Source organism: Lissotriton vulgaris, chromosome 8 (assembly GCF_964263255.1).
Source record: "Lissotriton vulgaris chromosome 8, aLisVul1.2, whole genome shotgun sequence".
In the NCBI taxonomy this organism is placed as follows: domain Eukaryota; kingdom Metazoa; phylum Chordata; class Amphibia; order Caudata; family Salamandridae; genus Lissotriton; species Lissotriton vulgaris.
Window position 1 is genome coordinate 481283818 of NC_141696.1, and position 17267 is coordinate 481301084.

The 17267-nt window shown below is 45.1% G+C and overlaps 1 protein-coding gene across 1 annotated transcript in view; it reads left to right on the forward strand.

Annotated features, from left to right (window-relative positions):
- LOC147697214 (E3 SUMO-protein ligase RanBP2-like) overlaps window positions 1-17267 on the forward strand; it is a 485030-nt gene that overhangs the window by 153950 nt on the left and 313813 nt on the right. The window contains exons 13-15 of the mRNA XM_086934287.1: window positions 1348-1509; window positions 1835-1972; window positions 4035-4181. Coding sequence (XP_086790413.1) covers window positions 1348-1509; window positions 1835-1972; window positions 4035-4181 — 447 coding nt within the window. The remainder of the gene's footprint in view (window positions 1-1347; window positions 1510-1834; window positions 1973-4034; window positions 4182-17267) is intronic.

Below are 17267 nucleotides of genomic sequence, written 5' to 3' on the forward strand. Positions count from 1 at the left end.
CTACACACTGTTGATCATCTCACTGCATTACGCATTCTAAAATCTGATGCGAGAACCCTCTTTGTATGCAAAGTGGCCAAATTCTTGAGTTGCGTCTGGATAGTCAGGCATAAAACCTTAGGAAGGACGATCTAACTGCACCTTACACGCCCCTTGGATAACTTACTATAGGACAAGATGTTCTACCAAATATTGCTTGAATTAACATCTATGCACTGTCACTTACATAATGTACATCGGATTTTTTAAACCATAAATTCTTTTAAATTATGTTTTTATCAAAATGGAATGTTTTATTACGATGAAATGATATGTTATTATGCTCCAATCTATCAAAGATTATGTACTTGATAAGATTTTCTATGGTATTTTTTAATTGTATATAGTTTATCGCAAAAGGCTTGTACGATGCTTTTATGATACTTATCGAAATAAAGGAATTTGACTGACTGACTGACATAGAATAAAGTACCTATAACTATGCATTAAAGGTTCTGTGAAGCTACAGGCACGTTCTTTGACACCCAAAGACAAGGTCGCCTTGCTACAATCCCATGCTCAAAATGTTTTAGGTATTTTTGGGAATGATGAAAATGACACAGGCCTTTTGTGTAAAGGGTTCTGTAACTGACTAGAGTCAAAATGTACTCTTTCGAGTTTTGCAATTACCTTCGCCCCTCTGCAGAGTGGTGGTGGGTGGTCCTGACAAACCTATAATTTAAAAAAACTGCCACGGAACACCACATTAATACTTGAAAGCAGGTGAATAGCTTATCACCTCTTTGCAAATCCTGCCAACAAGAGTTCTTTTAATCTGAATTATTTAGTTTAACTGTATAAACAGGATTTGGGACGGCTTTTATATTTTTTACATTATTTTGTACTACATTTTTGTTGCCAGCTCATCTTCTCTTTCTTTTAAAATAGCTGCATATTATTACTCTGCGTCTGATATGGACTTCTTTGACTTGAGATTTCAATAAAAACTGCTTTTTCAATGGCCTGCTTAATTATTTGTTCTACATTCACAAAGTGAGCAATGTGCTTCCGTTTTTGCTTTCAGTCCATACCTGTCTATTACAACATTTTAAATGTATCACTAATTCTTTGTCAGGCAGAAAGGTACATTGGTGATGGTGTTCTGATATTATAACAGTACTGACTGATAGTGTCATTTTGATAAAGGCCGATCTGTTTTCATGGGGTTACTATTGCATTCAGTGGAAGAATGTGGGTCGATGTGAGTCGATGGAGGAGTTACAGACGTGGACCTTTGCATTGTGCTACAGCCAATATTCTCATAAGATTAGAATGACATTACCACCCCTTTATCTTTATTATTTGTAGGGCAGCAATTTGAATTCGTATTATGACCAGAAGGACTACATGGTGCGCTGTGTCCATTACTGGAAGAAGATTTTGCCGCTATTAGATCACATCAAACAGAAGAAGAATATTCCGGAACCCATTGACCCATTGTTCAAGCACTTTCACAGCCAAGATATCCAGGTATTGTCTAAAATTAAATGTAGTGGCGACCCTTGTATTTCTACATATTGTGTGGACTGAAGTAAAGTGTTTAAAGAGCCCCTAAACGTTGAATGCTGCCCAGATGTTTTGTATGCTGTGCTTTCATAACTAAACTCTGAAAACGTTTCTATTTTATTTAAATAAATGTAGTTTTGTGACAAAGCAATCCATTTTTAATGACACAATATTAAGTGTATGTCTTTTACAGCTTTGAAAATTATGTGATGTACTGTACAAATGTTGCAGTACTGATCATCAGTCTGACTACTTTATTCATCTTAAATGTTTGTGTTTTTTATAATAGATTCATGAAGTTTCCAAATATGAAGAGGAGGCACGCATAGCATTTGCATCATTGGATGTGGTTGACGGCAGATTTGATGATGCAATAAGGACCTTTGATGAAATAAAGAATGTGGTGTCCTACTGGAATCTTGCACGTGTAAGCATGGATAAAATGTTGTTACTATTTTTGTACTATGTTGATTGATAGATCTGAAGTGAATGGTTTCATCATTGTATAGTTTTTATCAACTATGGCTAGCGGTCCCAAGAATGTAGCATTGTTGAGCTTCTATTTCTAATACTAGGCAAGCCATTGAGGTTGATTCAAATGTTATACTCTTTCTGTTCAAAACCATTGCGAACATGAGTTTCAGCCACAGTCTCTGAAATAATTATACCAATTCTAATACAGCTATTCATTGGGGTGTCCCTCTCAGCAATGTTTTCTTTCTCAGTGGCATGACGATCTAAGTCCATCTTGTTCAAGGCTCTCAACCCATCTGCGGTCCGATACTCTCCTATTAACAACTGTGTCCATTCCTAGAAGCATGTAAATGTGATTCATCCACTGCTGTGAATTCCTCTCTAACAGTATCCACACACTTTAGATTTTGATACTCTATATTGGGCTTATTTAAAATACAACACCAGATCCACATCAGATTTAAAGGTCACACAAATCTATTCTTACGCTAACATTTGAAATAACTTTACAAGGATAAATGTAGCTGATCTTGAGAGTACATGTTCCATACAGAAACCATGCTTGCATTCGGCTTGATCAGTGTTGAACTTAGCAGTGCTAATCAGGAATTCTTCACAGATAGCAATCTGTATAGAACACCATTAATCTGAATTCCCTTTCAGCTGATTTATAAACAGTGGAAGTTATTGTAATTCATTTAACTTAATGTTACACTGTTTTTATATTTACGGATTAAGGCTGAATGCGTCTTTTTAAAAATAGTAGAAGGTCTTGCATTCTAATGCTTGTAGGAGAGTATGTTCCATCCCATCAGTCAAACTTGTGAACTCTACATTGTGAGTTACTGAGGGAATAAAGCATACAATTACTGTCACATATGTTCTTCACAACCAGTGCTGTGGAGAAAAAACCTATAAGTACAGTTCTGTTTTTTTGAAAAGATAGTTAAGGTTTTCATGCAAAGCTCATGATGGAATGAATGGGGTAAAATGTTTTCTCTGCATACTGTTGTTATTAACATAACATAACAATCGCAACTTCTAAAGCGCACGGTCACCCGCTAATCGTAAAGTATGTCGCAGCAGGGTGACTATGCATATGCTTGCGCAAACAGCCAGGTCTTCAAAGCTTTCCTAAAACCCAGGAGATTGTCACAGCTCCTGCTTGTAAGGGGTAGGGAGTTCCAAAATTTAGGGGCAAGGTAGGAGAAACAGCAACCTCCTTGCCGCTTCCGTTTAAAGGAAGGGATGGTGAGCAAGTGGAGGTGGGCCGATCGGACACTTCGTACGGGAGTGATTACACAAAGACAAATGAAAATCACAGTAGATGGGCCTATCAGTGTGTATTTTTGATAGAAAGAAGGCTTCCCTGTTTAATGCGTATACCTTTCAGTCACACTGCAACCGTCTTTTCACTTATTTCTGAAACTGGTTGCATTGTGCTGTGGGTTTTGTTTGTCATATAACTCAGATCGTTGGGTGTTGTCAGTATTTGTTTTTATGTAGAGTTCCTGGATTAATCCATTTCAAACAATTAAATGTACCTTCCTATGAAACACATGCGGGTAACAAGTTACCAGCAGTTGTATGATAACTGGTTCTTGGTCTCCATAGTTAGTTCTGAACAGTGGGTATCAGACCATGTAGCTTAATTCCTATGGTGCCAGGTGATAACAACTTAAGAGGGATTTAGGTTATGATAGGCAGCAGTGGGGCACAGAGGACCCTTATATAGTTATTCCGTAGATCTTAGTGGGTGACAATCACCTGATATTTTAGTAGTTTTATTTAAAAAAAAACTTTTGTGAGCCCCAGAGCCACCAGAGTGCCTCTTGTTTATACTTTTAATACTACAGTATATGCACAATACTATTAGATAATGTATGTGGGTCACAGAATCACTTTGATGGGTCACTGCATCAAATTCCAGGATATTTCCACAAAGATAGTAATGGTCAAATGATGTAGTTGGGCAGTTTGCTTCTTTTTAAAAAAAAATGTTGCTTCCTTTACAGATCTTTCAGAGAAAAGCTGAAGACATTAAAAATGATGCAATCTCAGCAGAGGAGCAAGAGGAGTGTACAAACTGTTTGCAGAAAAGCAAGATGTATTTGTCTAAGATCATAGATGAAAGTTTTGCAGACTCCAGTGTTGCTGAGAAGGTGATGTTGAGACTATCTTAACTTTGTTTTTTATTTTTTTTAAATCTGTTTATTGCACAAATAAGCAATCCACTCTTACATACAGAAGAATCAAAAAAGTTCTCAAGAATCATCAGGTGGAACGTTAACCAATAATCAGATATTCTCATTGAGGGATTGCAGTCTGCTAGAATGACACATTGCAATAGTACGATTTTGTTTTTGATGAAACCATAAGTACAAAAATCATATAGGAACTGAAAATAAAATAAATAAATAAATAAATAAATAAACAACATACAGACAGCAAGTCATATCAATAAGTATGCGAGAATAGTAGAGCAGATCAATCAGCACAATTATAGCCTCAGTCTTTGTATGGCGTATCGAGAAATGTAAATATCTAGACATTCAGATACAGGCCAATTGTTCGTTTAACACCATATGAGTAGGAGTGGAGTTTTTACAGTGACACAGGTACTACTCAAGGCAGCCCATGGAGTTCCCTCGCTAACCACCGCTAACCAGCCGCTGCGTTGAACTCTCGTGCCCCACACGGAAATAGTGGTAGAAGCAGTCACAGCGCTGCAGTGGAGCCCACCCTAGCCCACTCCCAAAGGTACAATGGAGTTAATCGATTGGGATTGTGTTTCCTGAGCGAGCTTAGCAACATATTTCCGATATGGCCCCCAGATGTCAATTGGTCGGGAAGCAATCGGAATCTGTTCTGAATATTCAACACTGTTAACATTACAGTAGGCCATACTACGGAGCCAAGCGCGGACGGTTGGAGCGCGCCTAGCACACCAGAGCAGCGCTATCTCCCTCTTTGCCAAAAGAAAGCCAATGGATGCCAGTTTACGAAGAGGGCGTGGGAAGTTGGCAACATAGCCAAGCAACGCAATTTCAGGGGTGGGTTGCAGCTCCATGCCCAATATGTTCCCCAGGACCCGGTGCACCTTTAACCAGTAGTCATGCAAGCGCGGGCATGTCCAGGAAAGATGTGCGAAATCTGCCTGCGGGGCTCTGCATTTAGGGCAGTGGTGTGGCCTGCTAGAGTCAATTTTATGAGCAAGTGCGGGAGTGTGATATGTCCTCCTCAGGAACTTAAAGTGGATAAGTTTATGTCTACTGTTAATGGACACATCTCTAGTGGTAGCGCAACACGCCGCCCATTGGTCATCTGTAATATGGATGCCGAGGTCGCTCTCCCAAGCGGCGCGCACCGCTGCGTCTGAGGAAGGGATTGAAGCCAGACATATCTTGTATAGCTTAGAGACAACATGCGACCCTGTCTGGTTCTGAACTATAAATGTGAGTGCGGGGGCATCCTCAGGAGGGATCGGAAATGTGGGGAATTCAGCACGGAGCATGGAGTGAAGTCTAGTTAGTGTGAAAGAGTCCATAAATGTTCGGTCAGTGAAGCGGTGATCTTCCGTCAGGGAAAAAACGTGACCGTCCGGGAAGAGATCTCCGACTGTGTGTATTTGGTATTTGGATAATGTGCGCTGTACCACCGATTCGCCTGTGATGGGAAGCCAATGAGGGTTAGGCAACGGCAGAGCAGAAGAGTACAATTTCTCAATGTGTAGTAGGCGCCGTAGTTTATCCCAAGCCCAGCAAGTAGTGGACACTGGCTGTATCTCCTGTGAGTCCCGAGGGAGTCCTCTAGGGAGGATGGAATTAAGGGCCACAGGGAGCGCCATATCAGTCTCAGGCCTCAGATATGGAATTCTGGCATCCGGGTGAAACCAGGGATGCGCATATGAACTCTGTGCCACTAAATAATAAAGAAAAAAATCTGGTACTCCGAATCCTCCTCGTTCGTAAGGGAGCGTCAATGTGCGCCAGGCCACTCGTGGGTTTTTACCGCCCCACACCAAGCGCAACAGTAAGGAACGAAGTTGTGAAAAAAAAATCTTGGTGAGAGGGATCTGAATGTTATTGAATAAATACAGAAACCGTGGGAAGACAATCATTTTGATAATGGCAATCCGGCCAGCCATGGACAAGGGAAGGCGAAGCCAGCGCTCCGTGTGGTCTTCCAAGAAATCCAGGGCATGTCCGTAGTTCAAACGGATAATCAACACTGTGTCAAGATGGATATGGATTCCCAAATATTTCACGGAGTCGGTGCTCCATTCTAGAGGGAAAGCACAAGTCCATTGCGAGGTGGAGGGGGTAAGCGGAAAAATTACCGATTTATGCCAATTTATTCTGAGGCCTGAGTATTCGCCAAAGCGGGCAATCTCCGACAACAGCGGCTCCAAGTTGGACGGAGGAGTCCGAACATACAAGACAGTGTCGTCAGCATACAGCGAGACGAGTAGTGGCCCGGTGCGAAACTGAAGCCCTCTATGGAGGTGTTTCTCTTGAAAATGTCGCACCAAGGGGTCCATCGCGATGATGAACAGGAGCGGGGATAAGGGGCACCCCTGACGGGTGCCTCGGGAAAGCGAAAAGCTTTCAGTAATGGTGCCATTTAAACGTATCCGGGCGGTGGGAGCAGAGTACAATAACTCCATTGTCGCCACAAACATTGCGGGCATGCCCATTCGTCTCATTATCGACAAAAAGAAGGGCCACTCCAGGGTGTCGAACGCTTTCTCCGCGTCCAGGAACACCGCTGCAGCCGGGGTGGAGGGATCAATCCTGTGTAAAACAGAAAACAATGTCCGAAGATTGAGGGAGGTGGATCTATGTGGGACAAATCCGGACTGGGCCGGCGAAATGATGGTCTCCACGAGCAGCGCCAAGCGGATTGCAAGGACTTTGGCCAAAATCTTGTAGTCCAAGTTCAAGAGGGATAAGGGCCTATAGGAGCTACATAAAGAGGGGTCACGGCCCTGTTTGGGTAGTAAAACAATTACCGCTTCCCGGAGCGTGGGCGGGAGAACTCCCACCTCCAGTGCCTCCGCATATACCTCGGCAAGCCTAGGTACAAGTTCCTCTTTGTACTCTTTATAGAAGTCAGCCGAGTAACCATCCAGGCCCGGTGCAGATGAGCTCCTCAATGAATCAATGGCCTCAATTATAAAATCCGGCGTTATGGGCATGGCCAGAAACTCCTGCATATTTTTCTCCAGGTATACCATGGCAATCTCATTCAAGTAAGGCCCTGGGTTGCAATGCTCCCCTGTCAGTGTGGATGTGTAGAGAGTTTTGTAGTACGACAGAAAGGTGTTCGATATGTCGGGAGTGGAGTGATGTCGTTTGCCCTGCGCGTCAGTTATGTAAGCTGCCTGGTGTGGCGGGTGGAGCATTTGTGCCAGTATCTTGCCTGGCCTGTCACCCTCTCCGTATTGACGCGCTGTGTAGTGTTTGCCCAAGAACCGCAGTTCCCTGTCTGCCGCGTCACGAAATTCCAAGAGTAACTCAAGGCGCCTGGCTTCACGGTCAGTCGAGGGATCCTCAAGGATTTCTTTCTCTATCGCAGAGATGTCCGCCTCAATGCGAGTCAAGGTGGAGCGAACTTCACGCAAGGTCCCTACATGTTTGGCAATACAGACCCCTCGCAAGGTGGCCTTGAAGCCTTCCCATAACGTGGCCCAGGAGGCTGCAGAGCCGGTATTAATATCAAAATAGTAGTCGATGGTAGTGCGGATCTCCTCTTTAAAAACCGGATCCAGCAGGGCCCTACCTGGGAATCCCCACTGCCTCTCGTAGCCACCCAACCTGGGGATCGCTAAAGTTAACACAATGGGAGAATGATCCGACAGCGTGCGTGGAAGAGTGGAAAGGCCATCCACCCAGCCTGCAATGCCCGAGGAGAGGAGTCAATAGTCAATCCTAGTACTGGTATTGTGAAAACCAGAGCGATGCGTATAATCAGGTGCGTGTGGGTGCAGCTGAGCCTCTATGTCTATTAAAGAAAAGTGGGAGCAAATTTCCGCCATCACTGAGCGGGCCTGTGGTTTGCAGTCCGGAGAGGGAGATGTGCTGTCTCTGCCTGGGTTCATTAATAGATTAAAGTCACCTCCCATAACTAACAGATCTATGTCAGAGTGAAGCAGCGTCAGCTGTAGGTCATGAAAAAAAGCTGGGGAATCCACGTTGGGGCCGTTGACTCCCACCATTGCGATTTTATACCCAAACAGCACACCCGTTATGAGCACATATCTGCCCTCCCCATCAGCTTTACTACCAGTCAATACGAAGGGGATATGTTTGTGCACAAGAATCGCAACACCTCTTGCGTATCTGCTGTAATTTGAAAACACTCTGTGTGTTCCCCAACCTTTTGCCACGGAAATCGTGTCCGACTGAACTAAGGGAGTCTCCTGCAAAAAGAGGATATCCACCTTATGTCGTGCTGCATAGTTCAGTACCTGTTTGCGTTTCCTTGTGGTGTTTAAACCTCGAACGTTCCAAGACATCAAAGTGAGTCTGGATGGACCAGACTGTAGACCTACCCTGGCCATAACACCACATCAAAGACAACTGCCAGCAGGCGTGCATCCGTCAATCCACTCCCATGAGTCTCGCAATTGCTCACAAACATAAATGACCACATAAACAAAACACGTCCCACCCCCCACCCACCACCCACTACCCACCACCCCAATGTCCCCAGAGAGACAATCCCCAAACAAATGCTGACCAACAGTGCAAAATACAAAAAGTAGTAACCAGTCAATGAAACTGTATCGCTGCAAAAAAAATGTTAAAGCCCCAGAGAAGATAAACAATAAGGCATTCGCCATAGGGGGTAGCAACGCCACACCATGCGGGCGTCCCAACTAGCGACTCCTGAATTGGTGACCATTGAACAAACGCTGGAGAGTCCACATCCAATAGGCAACACAACGAGTAGGGCACAAAGATTAGGTAACATCGTACATTCAGCCCTGGCGAGTTTCAGCAAAAAGATCAGCACTGGACTGCGTGTCGCTGCGAGGCGGAGATCGCGGCGCGGAGATCGCGGCGCGGAGCCAGAAGCTGACGGTGAGCCCTGTTTCTTGTAGCCTTGACAGAAGTCTTGTGCTTCCGCGGGAGAGTCAAAAATGCGGAATCTGCCGTTCACATCCACCTTCAATCTGGCCGGGTACAGCATGCCGTATTTTAATCCAAGATTTCGGAGGGTGGACTTCACTCCATTATATTTGTGACGTGCCTCTTGGACCATTAGTGTGAAATCAGGGAAAAAGGACAATTTGCTGCCTTGCCACTGTACCTCACCGGCCTCACGTGCCGCACGAAGCGCGGCGTCACGGTCGCGGAAGTTCATGATTCTGGCGATAATAGGTCGCGGCGGCTGGCCAGGGCGAGGTTTAGGTCCCAGCGACCTGTGTGCTTGTTCGACAACAAAGCCAGCAGTGAAGATGTCCTTGCCGAATAGTTCAATTAGGAGGTTTTCAACAAAGGTGTCAAATCAGCCAGTGGCAGTTGTCTCCGCCACGCCAAGAATACGAATGTTGTTGCGCCGGCTACGCGCTTCTAAGTCTTCGTTTTTTATGGCCATGTCTTTTAAGGATTTTCTCAACACGTTCCAGTCGCTTAAGCGATTTCGAGGCGCCATCTTCGACATCCGATATCCTGGATTCCGCCATGTCGAGTCGGCTGTCATGGGCCTGTACCTTGGTGCCCATGTCGGCAAGTTTTTGTTCAAGGCTGTCAAAGCGGGTGTCAATCGCCTTAAAGCCAGCGCGCATTTCACCCATCATGGTGGCAACCATGGCTGCGGCGTCCCCCAAGTCAGCCGAAGTGGCAGCCCCAGCAGCCGAACCAGGTGGAGGGTCCGTAGCGAGGAAGGGGGTCTTATCAAAGCTGAGCTTCCTCTGATTCGTGTCCTGCTTTCCCATTGCTGTGGTAGTATGGAGGGTGCAGTTGCAATGTAAGAGAAACGTGGAGCCAACCTGCGAGGGGGGGAATGCAGTAGGGTAATGCAGAAGCACCAGGCAGCCCCACGACTAGGCAGGCCCCAGTGGTCGCTTCGCGATCGGGCCAAATGAGGTGAGTGAGAGTGAGGTCAGCCTCGGACGTGCAATTCACTGGCGGCAGGTAGCTTCAGCGGCCAAGGTCCAGATAGTTGCGTGGGCCGGAGTCCGTTTATGGAGAGCTCTCGCTGCGTTCAATGGAGTGGGGAGCGACCCTCTCCCGTCGTCTAGGGCAGGAGGGAGGGAGGGAATCAAAGGTCCCCCCTAGTGCGTCTGAGGCGGGGCCGCCGAATACCACTAAGGAGCGCCCCCCGGCTTCCCAACCACTGTATTCCCCCACCCCCGTCGTCCCCTAGCGAGCGCCCCTGCCCGCTGCCCAGCACCCGCCGCAGGCCCGCAAATCGAGGCCCCGGTCTCAGTACGCCCCCAGGCCAGCAGGCCGCGGTCGCGCCAAAGAACCAGGCGCCCCCACCCGGGAGCCAGCGAAGGGCGGGCAGCGCACGAGAAACCCCGCAGGAGACGCTCGAAAGGGCGAAAGGCTCGGCAGTCGAGCACCGCGCGGCACTCACCCAGCGATCCGGCGCAGATAGAGAAGATGGCACCGAGGTCCGGAGGCCTCGATTCTCCTCCGCCGTGCACACTTCTTTAGGACGCTCCCACGATCTCCCGGGTCACCCAGATGGTCGGGGCGGCAACAGCATTCAGATCCGCTAGGATGTGGAGAACAGGAGCAGCGGACTACATCTTAATCGTCGCCGTCGGGAGCCCGCATGGAGGAGCTTCACGGAAAGGCAGCCATTCCGATCGTCGCCGTGGCCACGCCCATCTTAACTTTATTTTGATCTGGATTTTTTCAGTAGACATGCAGTCCTAAAATCCTTCTGTCTGATTTGGGAAATTCTCAATGAAGCTGTCACTGCCATTAATTTAGTCTCCTTGTCACCTTTGTCTCCATGTTGCTTGTTTAAATCCATAACCTTGCAGCATATAGTATAATACACTCTCCGCCATGTCTAACGTTCACTTTTTCTTAACCATCTCCTAAGATGTTGTCAGAAATGTAACAGTAGCTGTGAGACAGTAAGGTATAAAATTATGAGGCCACAATAAATTCTAATGAAATGCAAGCCTGTTTAAGAATCAAATAGTAAATAGGACAGCAACTACTAACAGGGAGCACTGCAGAGGAAAAAAGGGTGCTGAAATGAAACTTGTCAGCAGACTGGTCTGATTTCTATGCTTTGCTGTCTCATTGGACAATGAGAAATTGAATGGCCTGGGGAGGCTTAAAAGGTGTAAAGCCATATTGAAATGCTTACCCAATACGAATAACTCAGTTTTAGGCATTAACACCTAAACCAGGATTCTGAGTTAAGTGTTGTTGCTGATACTTGCTGTGTTTTTGTGAAGTGAAAATGTAAGCTATGTGTCTGTATAGAAAATTAACAGGTTTTGTTTTAAAAAGTGTTGTTGTTGGAACACTTGAGAACAAGGTGCCAAATGTTACTCTTAGCAGTTGAATTCTTCCTCTTTCAGGGACTTGTCTTCCTTGAAGTTTTCACTTTGCCTATTTGTTCCTTTCTGCTAAAGTACATATTCAAGCATTGCAACTCCTATGTGGGGGTTATACAACGAAATGTACTTGTAGTCCTAGGTCCTCACCATGCGACAACTTCATAACTTTCAAGTAATCTTTATTATTCTGGTCCAGCACATCTTTTTAAAAAACAGTGTACTCCTAAAAACAGAAAGCCCAGTGTGTAGATCCATGATTCCTTATCCCTCATCTGCTCATCAACATTAAAGTGTTTGGCTTAAATCTTTATATATAACAATAAATATTGTTGTGTTCAGCAAGACATCCTCCGCATAACCTTAGAATGTTTCCAGGTCAAGTGGCCATTGAACTGTTTAAAAAACATTTTTAACCTCCACTTTTAAAAGTTGTATTGTTTTTTATAGATTTTTTTAACATGGACAGCATCATATGCTATGAAATGCATTTGGACAGCATGTTGTTCTTCCCCTTTCTCCCACCAAATTCGCTGGTATGGTTCACTTTAAGTCACCTGCCAGCAGTAATTTATATTCTGTATACTCCCATTCCCCTTAAAGTTAGCATGTATAGTGTCTTCATCGATCTCTATCAGATGGAGCACTCTCAATCTCCTGGGACATATAAAATCATTGCCAGAAAATTAAGTATTACCCCCAAATGTTTTTAATGGTTTTTCTTTTTCTACCATTTCATATGCCGTTTTTCCACTCTGAACGACACCAATATGCTTTTAGCAACCACATGTTATAATCAGATACTTTGGCTTTCTAGGTCAAGGTATTATTGTAATTCTCACCATAGATGAGGACCCCACTTTGGAAATCTAGATATGAGATCTGAGTTCACTGCGCAGGTCACGATACTAGCCTTTTTTTTTCTTCAAGCACTTCAAACCGAGTCAGGTCACTGCCAGGACTTGGAAGCTTCCCTGGCCAACCGTTCCATGGCTAAGGTAGGGACTCTCACGAGTGTCTGTAATGCCAACGATACCCTCAAGGCCACTAGGCTTCCTAGTCCTTTTCATATCAGTGGACACAGTTCTTATAGAGGAAGTGAGACTCCAAGCCAGTGTCGTGTAAAAATTCCCCTACTCCTCCAGCTACTGCAGCCTCCATGCCCCTTTAGCGTGCCCTCAACAATCCTGCTACTTTCTTGTGCCGAAAAAGGATGGAGGTTTTACCCTGTTCAAGAAGTTCGCTCTCATGTTTTCCTGTGAAAGGAGAAATTCAAAATGCTAAACCTGGCCCAGGTCTTGTCTGGCCTGGATCCCGGGGACTTGATGATAGCGTTGGATGTTCTGGACGTGTATTTCCCCATTCCCGTCCTGCTGGCCCACAGGCGTACCTGCAGTTAACAGTGGGCCATGCTCATTTTCATGTTGCTGTGCTCCCCTTTGGCCTCACCAGTGCCCCTGAGGTGTTCACTAAAGTGATGGCAATGGTTGCAGCACATCTACGTAGGCCAGGGTTTCACTCTTCTCATACCTTGATGACTGGATTCTGAAGGGGAGCTCACCACAGGCAGTCGTCACCCACCTCCAGACTTCGGCAAACATCCTTCATTCGTTGGGGTTCACTATTATCATGCAGAAGTCACGCCTAACTTTTGTGGACACTCCCTTTCATCTGAGCCATTGTGGACGCGGTGCAGTTCTGTGTCTACTCTTTGGTGCAGAGGTTAGGGGCACTCAGACTATGATTCCTGTGCTTCTGCCTCAGTCCTGGGTTTTGATGAGTGACTCTGAAGCTGCTGATTCTGATGGCCTCCTGCATATTGCTGATGAAGCACACCAGATGACATATGTGGGCTCTGCAATGGGATCTGAAGCACCAGTGGTCACTGCACCAGGCAAATCTCTCTGACCTAGTCCATATTTCGGAGGAGACTGCAAAAGATCTGCAGTGGTGGTTGCTGAATCGTGATTGGGTTAGCGGTAGACCCCTTTCCCTTCCCCCCCACCCAGAGCGGACAATGGAGACTGAAGCATCATTTCTGGCCTGGGGTGGTCACCTGGGGACTCTGGTCTCTGGCAGGGGAATAGCTTCTTTTCAACCTTCCGTAGCTGAGGGCATTGAAAGCCGTCCTAGCATCCATCAAGGGAAGACTGTTCGAGGTATTTACTGACAACACCACTGTCATGTTGTACTGCAACAAGCAGGGCAGAGTGGTATCGTGGACCCTGTGCCATAAAGCCCCACGCCTCTGTACATGGCTGGAGAACCAGAACATTATCCTGGGCGTACAACACCTGGCAGGATCACTGAATGCCTGGGTGGATAAACTTAGTCGTCCATGTTCTGCTAATCACGACTGATGTCTGCACCCTGAGGTGGCGCAAGGAATCTTCGAAGAATGAGGAGACACTTGGCTCAATCTATTTGCTACCTCCAAGAACGCACAATGTCAGCACTTCTGCACATCAGAGTTTCCAAAGTTTCTGTTACATGCAGCGCATTCAGTTTAGAATAAAAAACAGGACTCCCTGTACGCCTTTCTGCCAATACCCCATCTGCCCTGAATTCTCAAGAAGATCAGAAACGTCCTAGTGGCTCCAGACTGAATACAGAGGGTGTGGTACTCACAACCAAAAAAGGCACCCCCTAGTGCATACTTTTAGGCTCAGGAACCCGGGGGAAATAAACCATCAAACACGAAATCAACAATCCCCCTCACCCTATCTACAATAATAACTGGAGTTAATCCAACATAGTCGTTGACCCAGGAGCATTCCTTCAAATGTTTAATTTCATTCATATAATATTTTCATGTTTTTTTTTTTTTTTACATTTGTCCTCTGACTTGCAATAACATATTTTATTCATCCTTCTTTTCTTCATAATTATCTTAAAAAAGACCAACAATAAATTCTTTAATACAGCTAACAATACAACACAAAAAAATTATTAAAAAACCACCTTCCCTCTTGGATCACCATAACTCATCCTGAACCACACTCCTTCACACTCAAAACACACACTTCTCCCAGGACTCTCAAAAAGAAGTTTTTTCAATGGCCCAACATGAAGACCACTTCTCATTTAGTTTTCCGTTATTGTGTCTTGATTTGGGATCTCCAAATAATGTTGGTCAATACATTTTTTTGTGGATTTCAAGTTCTCTGATCCTGCTTCTTCAGGACCTAAGAACAGTAGATTTTCTCCTTTATCCAGGATAACAAGTGTAAATACACTATGTCTATATAGCTTACTTCCCAAAATACATGGGATTCAGATAAGGTCTAGGACAACATACAACTAATGGAGACTCATCCTGACAATAAGTAAGAGCTGTTGTCTCGCCTTCCCCAGTTAACCTATTTCTAACTGTGAAATATCTAAAGCGAGACTGATCAGAAGGAGAACGTAACTGAAAAACAGAATTGTGATCCTCTAGACATCCAAATGTACCTGCATCTATAAATGGGCCCCATCTACTTGGAGTTGAACCACAACTCCAATCTTCCACTTCAAGAGAGATGTCAGTGACCCACTGTCCATATGATTACCTCATTTAATCCCACTTCATTAGTTATAGAGAGAAAATCCAGAAAGTTTCTCTCTCCCTCTGTGTTTCTGCCTCGGATCGTCCTTGACGAGGTTTCACCTCCTCCAAGATTATCCACCTCATATCCCACTCAATGTGTTCTTCCTCCATACAGTGTTTGACTAATTGTTTAATGGCACTTTCTTCATCCGTATTGTACATTTTTCTTCTCCAAAACGGTTTCTAAACTCTCTCCACATTTTCTCTACATAGCCCAGACCAAATTGGCTTAGTGTTAAATATATAATGTGTGATTTCTGCAATTTGTCATATCCTTTAGCTATATCCTATAGCCATTATGTTCCAATGTGTCAGTCACTATGGCTGTCCCAAATGCATGGCATGTACCACAACGGTGGTTACCTTTCACTGTGGTCCCTCCTATGGATCTTTGATCCTGTCCAGACTTCTGCTTAAGACAAGTATGTACTCACATAGGGCGTGGTATACAGAACTCCTAGGAATGAACATGGTTCCTCCTTTCATGCTGCCCTTTCGAGAGGATATCCTGTCCTAGCAGGACAGGGTCTTGCACCCAATCCTGCGCACAGTCCACCTTCATATTTCGACACTGAGCAGCGGCAGATGAGTGTTTTCAGTCTTCCTTCCGAGATCTGCTGAGTTATTCTGATAGCCTCAACAAAAACAGTCTATGCCTGCTATTGGGACAGGTTTGTGGCTTGGTGCTCCCCAATGACAAGTTGATCCACTTTCTCCTGTCTGTCAGATGTGATTTTTTTTTGTAGTCTTTAGCCCTTCAGTGCCTTGCCTTGGGCAATGTTAAAGGTTATCACACAGAAAAAGGGGGCCACGGGTCTGGAATAAGAGGAGGTCGTCTGGCTGTCTGAATGTGCTCTGACCTGCAAAAACAGGGAGTTCCCCTTTTCAGGACGATTCCCCTCACACACCAGAGATGTCATGCTTCATCATAGGGGTGCCTCCTCACATGATAGACCTAGTCTGTTCGTGGGCAACAACCCCCTCTCTACGAGGAAGGAGCTCAGGGATGTTTTTAATAAGTCAGGTGGGATATACTAAACCCCTATGTAAAGCAGGTGTGTGTGTGTGTGTGTGTGTGTGTGTGTGTGTGTGTGTGTGTGTGAGAGAAAGTGCTGTGATGTGACAATTTAAAACTGGCTACAGGGTTAGCTATATGTAACTTTATTCGGCTACCCGGTGTCAGGATTAAAAACAGTGAAAAGATGATAACACAAAAGTTGCCATTAGAGACATTGTGTAGATCACTCGAACAACATGTTTTTTCAGCCAAAAAACCTAGATAGTGTCAAGGCCTTCTTCAGGGTCAGTTATTTAGCTACTGCAATAAATAAGTGCAAATATGTGAAAAAACATGTGAATAAATGAATAGTATAATACTGAACCAGTATAATTGACTGTTCAGTATGTACTGCATACAACCTATAATGGAGACAAAAAGGCATGATGTCACCGATTGCATATACTATGTACAGAAAGCCATAGTCAAACATACAGACTTGAGACCTCCTATGATAATTTTCTATGACACATGTACATATTTGATCAATGTGTAGTCATAAAGGACGTGTGACTCACCACTGTCGGTTGTCGAATTCACCACGTCTGTCCCGGTATATTAGCCATGTGGTACGTGCACCAAAACCTGCCAAGAGGAGGTATATGGTATTAAAAACAAGAGATGCCAAGGGAGGGATTCAAAGAGAGAGCGTGAGTGCGACTAGGATGTCGGATGGCAACAGTTATGACTGCGAAAGATATGGATGATAATTCGCTGTCAAGTGAAAAGTACTGGTGTGTACAAAGCTGAAGACCCCAGGCGTATGCCGTCCACGGACGAGATTCTACTGGTGACTGTTGGGCCTGACTTGCAAAGCCATGGCGTGAAAGGAGCATACGATGATGGCAGCCAGCGTGAGGTGGAACTACATATGGCTTAGAGGCTGTCACTGGTGTTAGGGCTGGAGGTTGCGTGAAAGTGTCTGGTTGGAGGCCCGCATGGTTGCCAAATTGCTGGTGAATCAAGACCAGTGGCGCTGCGGACAAGTTGGTGACTGATGGGCCTGGCTAGCAAAACAAGAGCGGGAGATAGACCTTAGATAATGGCTGCCAGCGCAAAGTTAGCCTGTATGA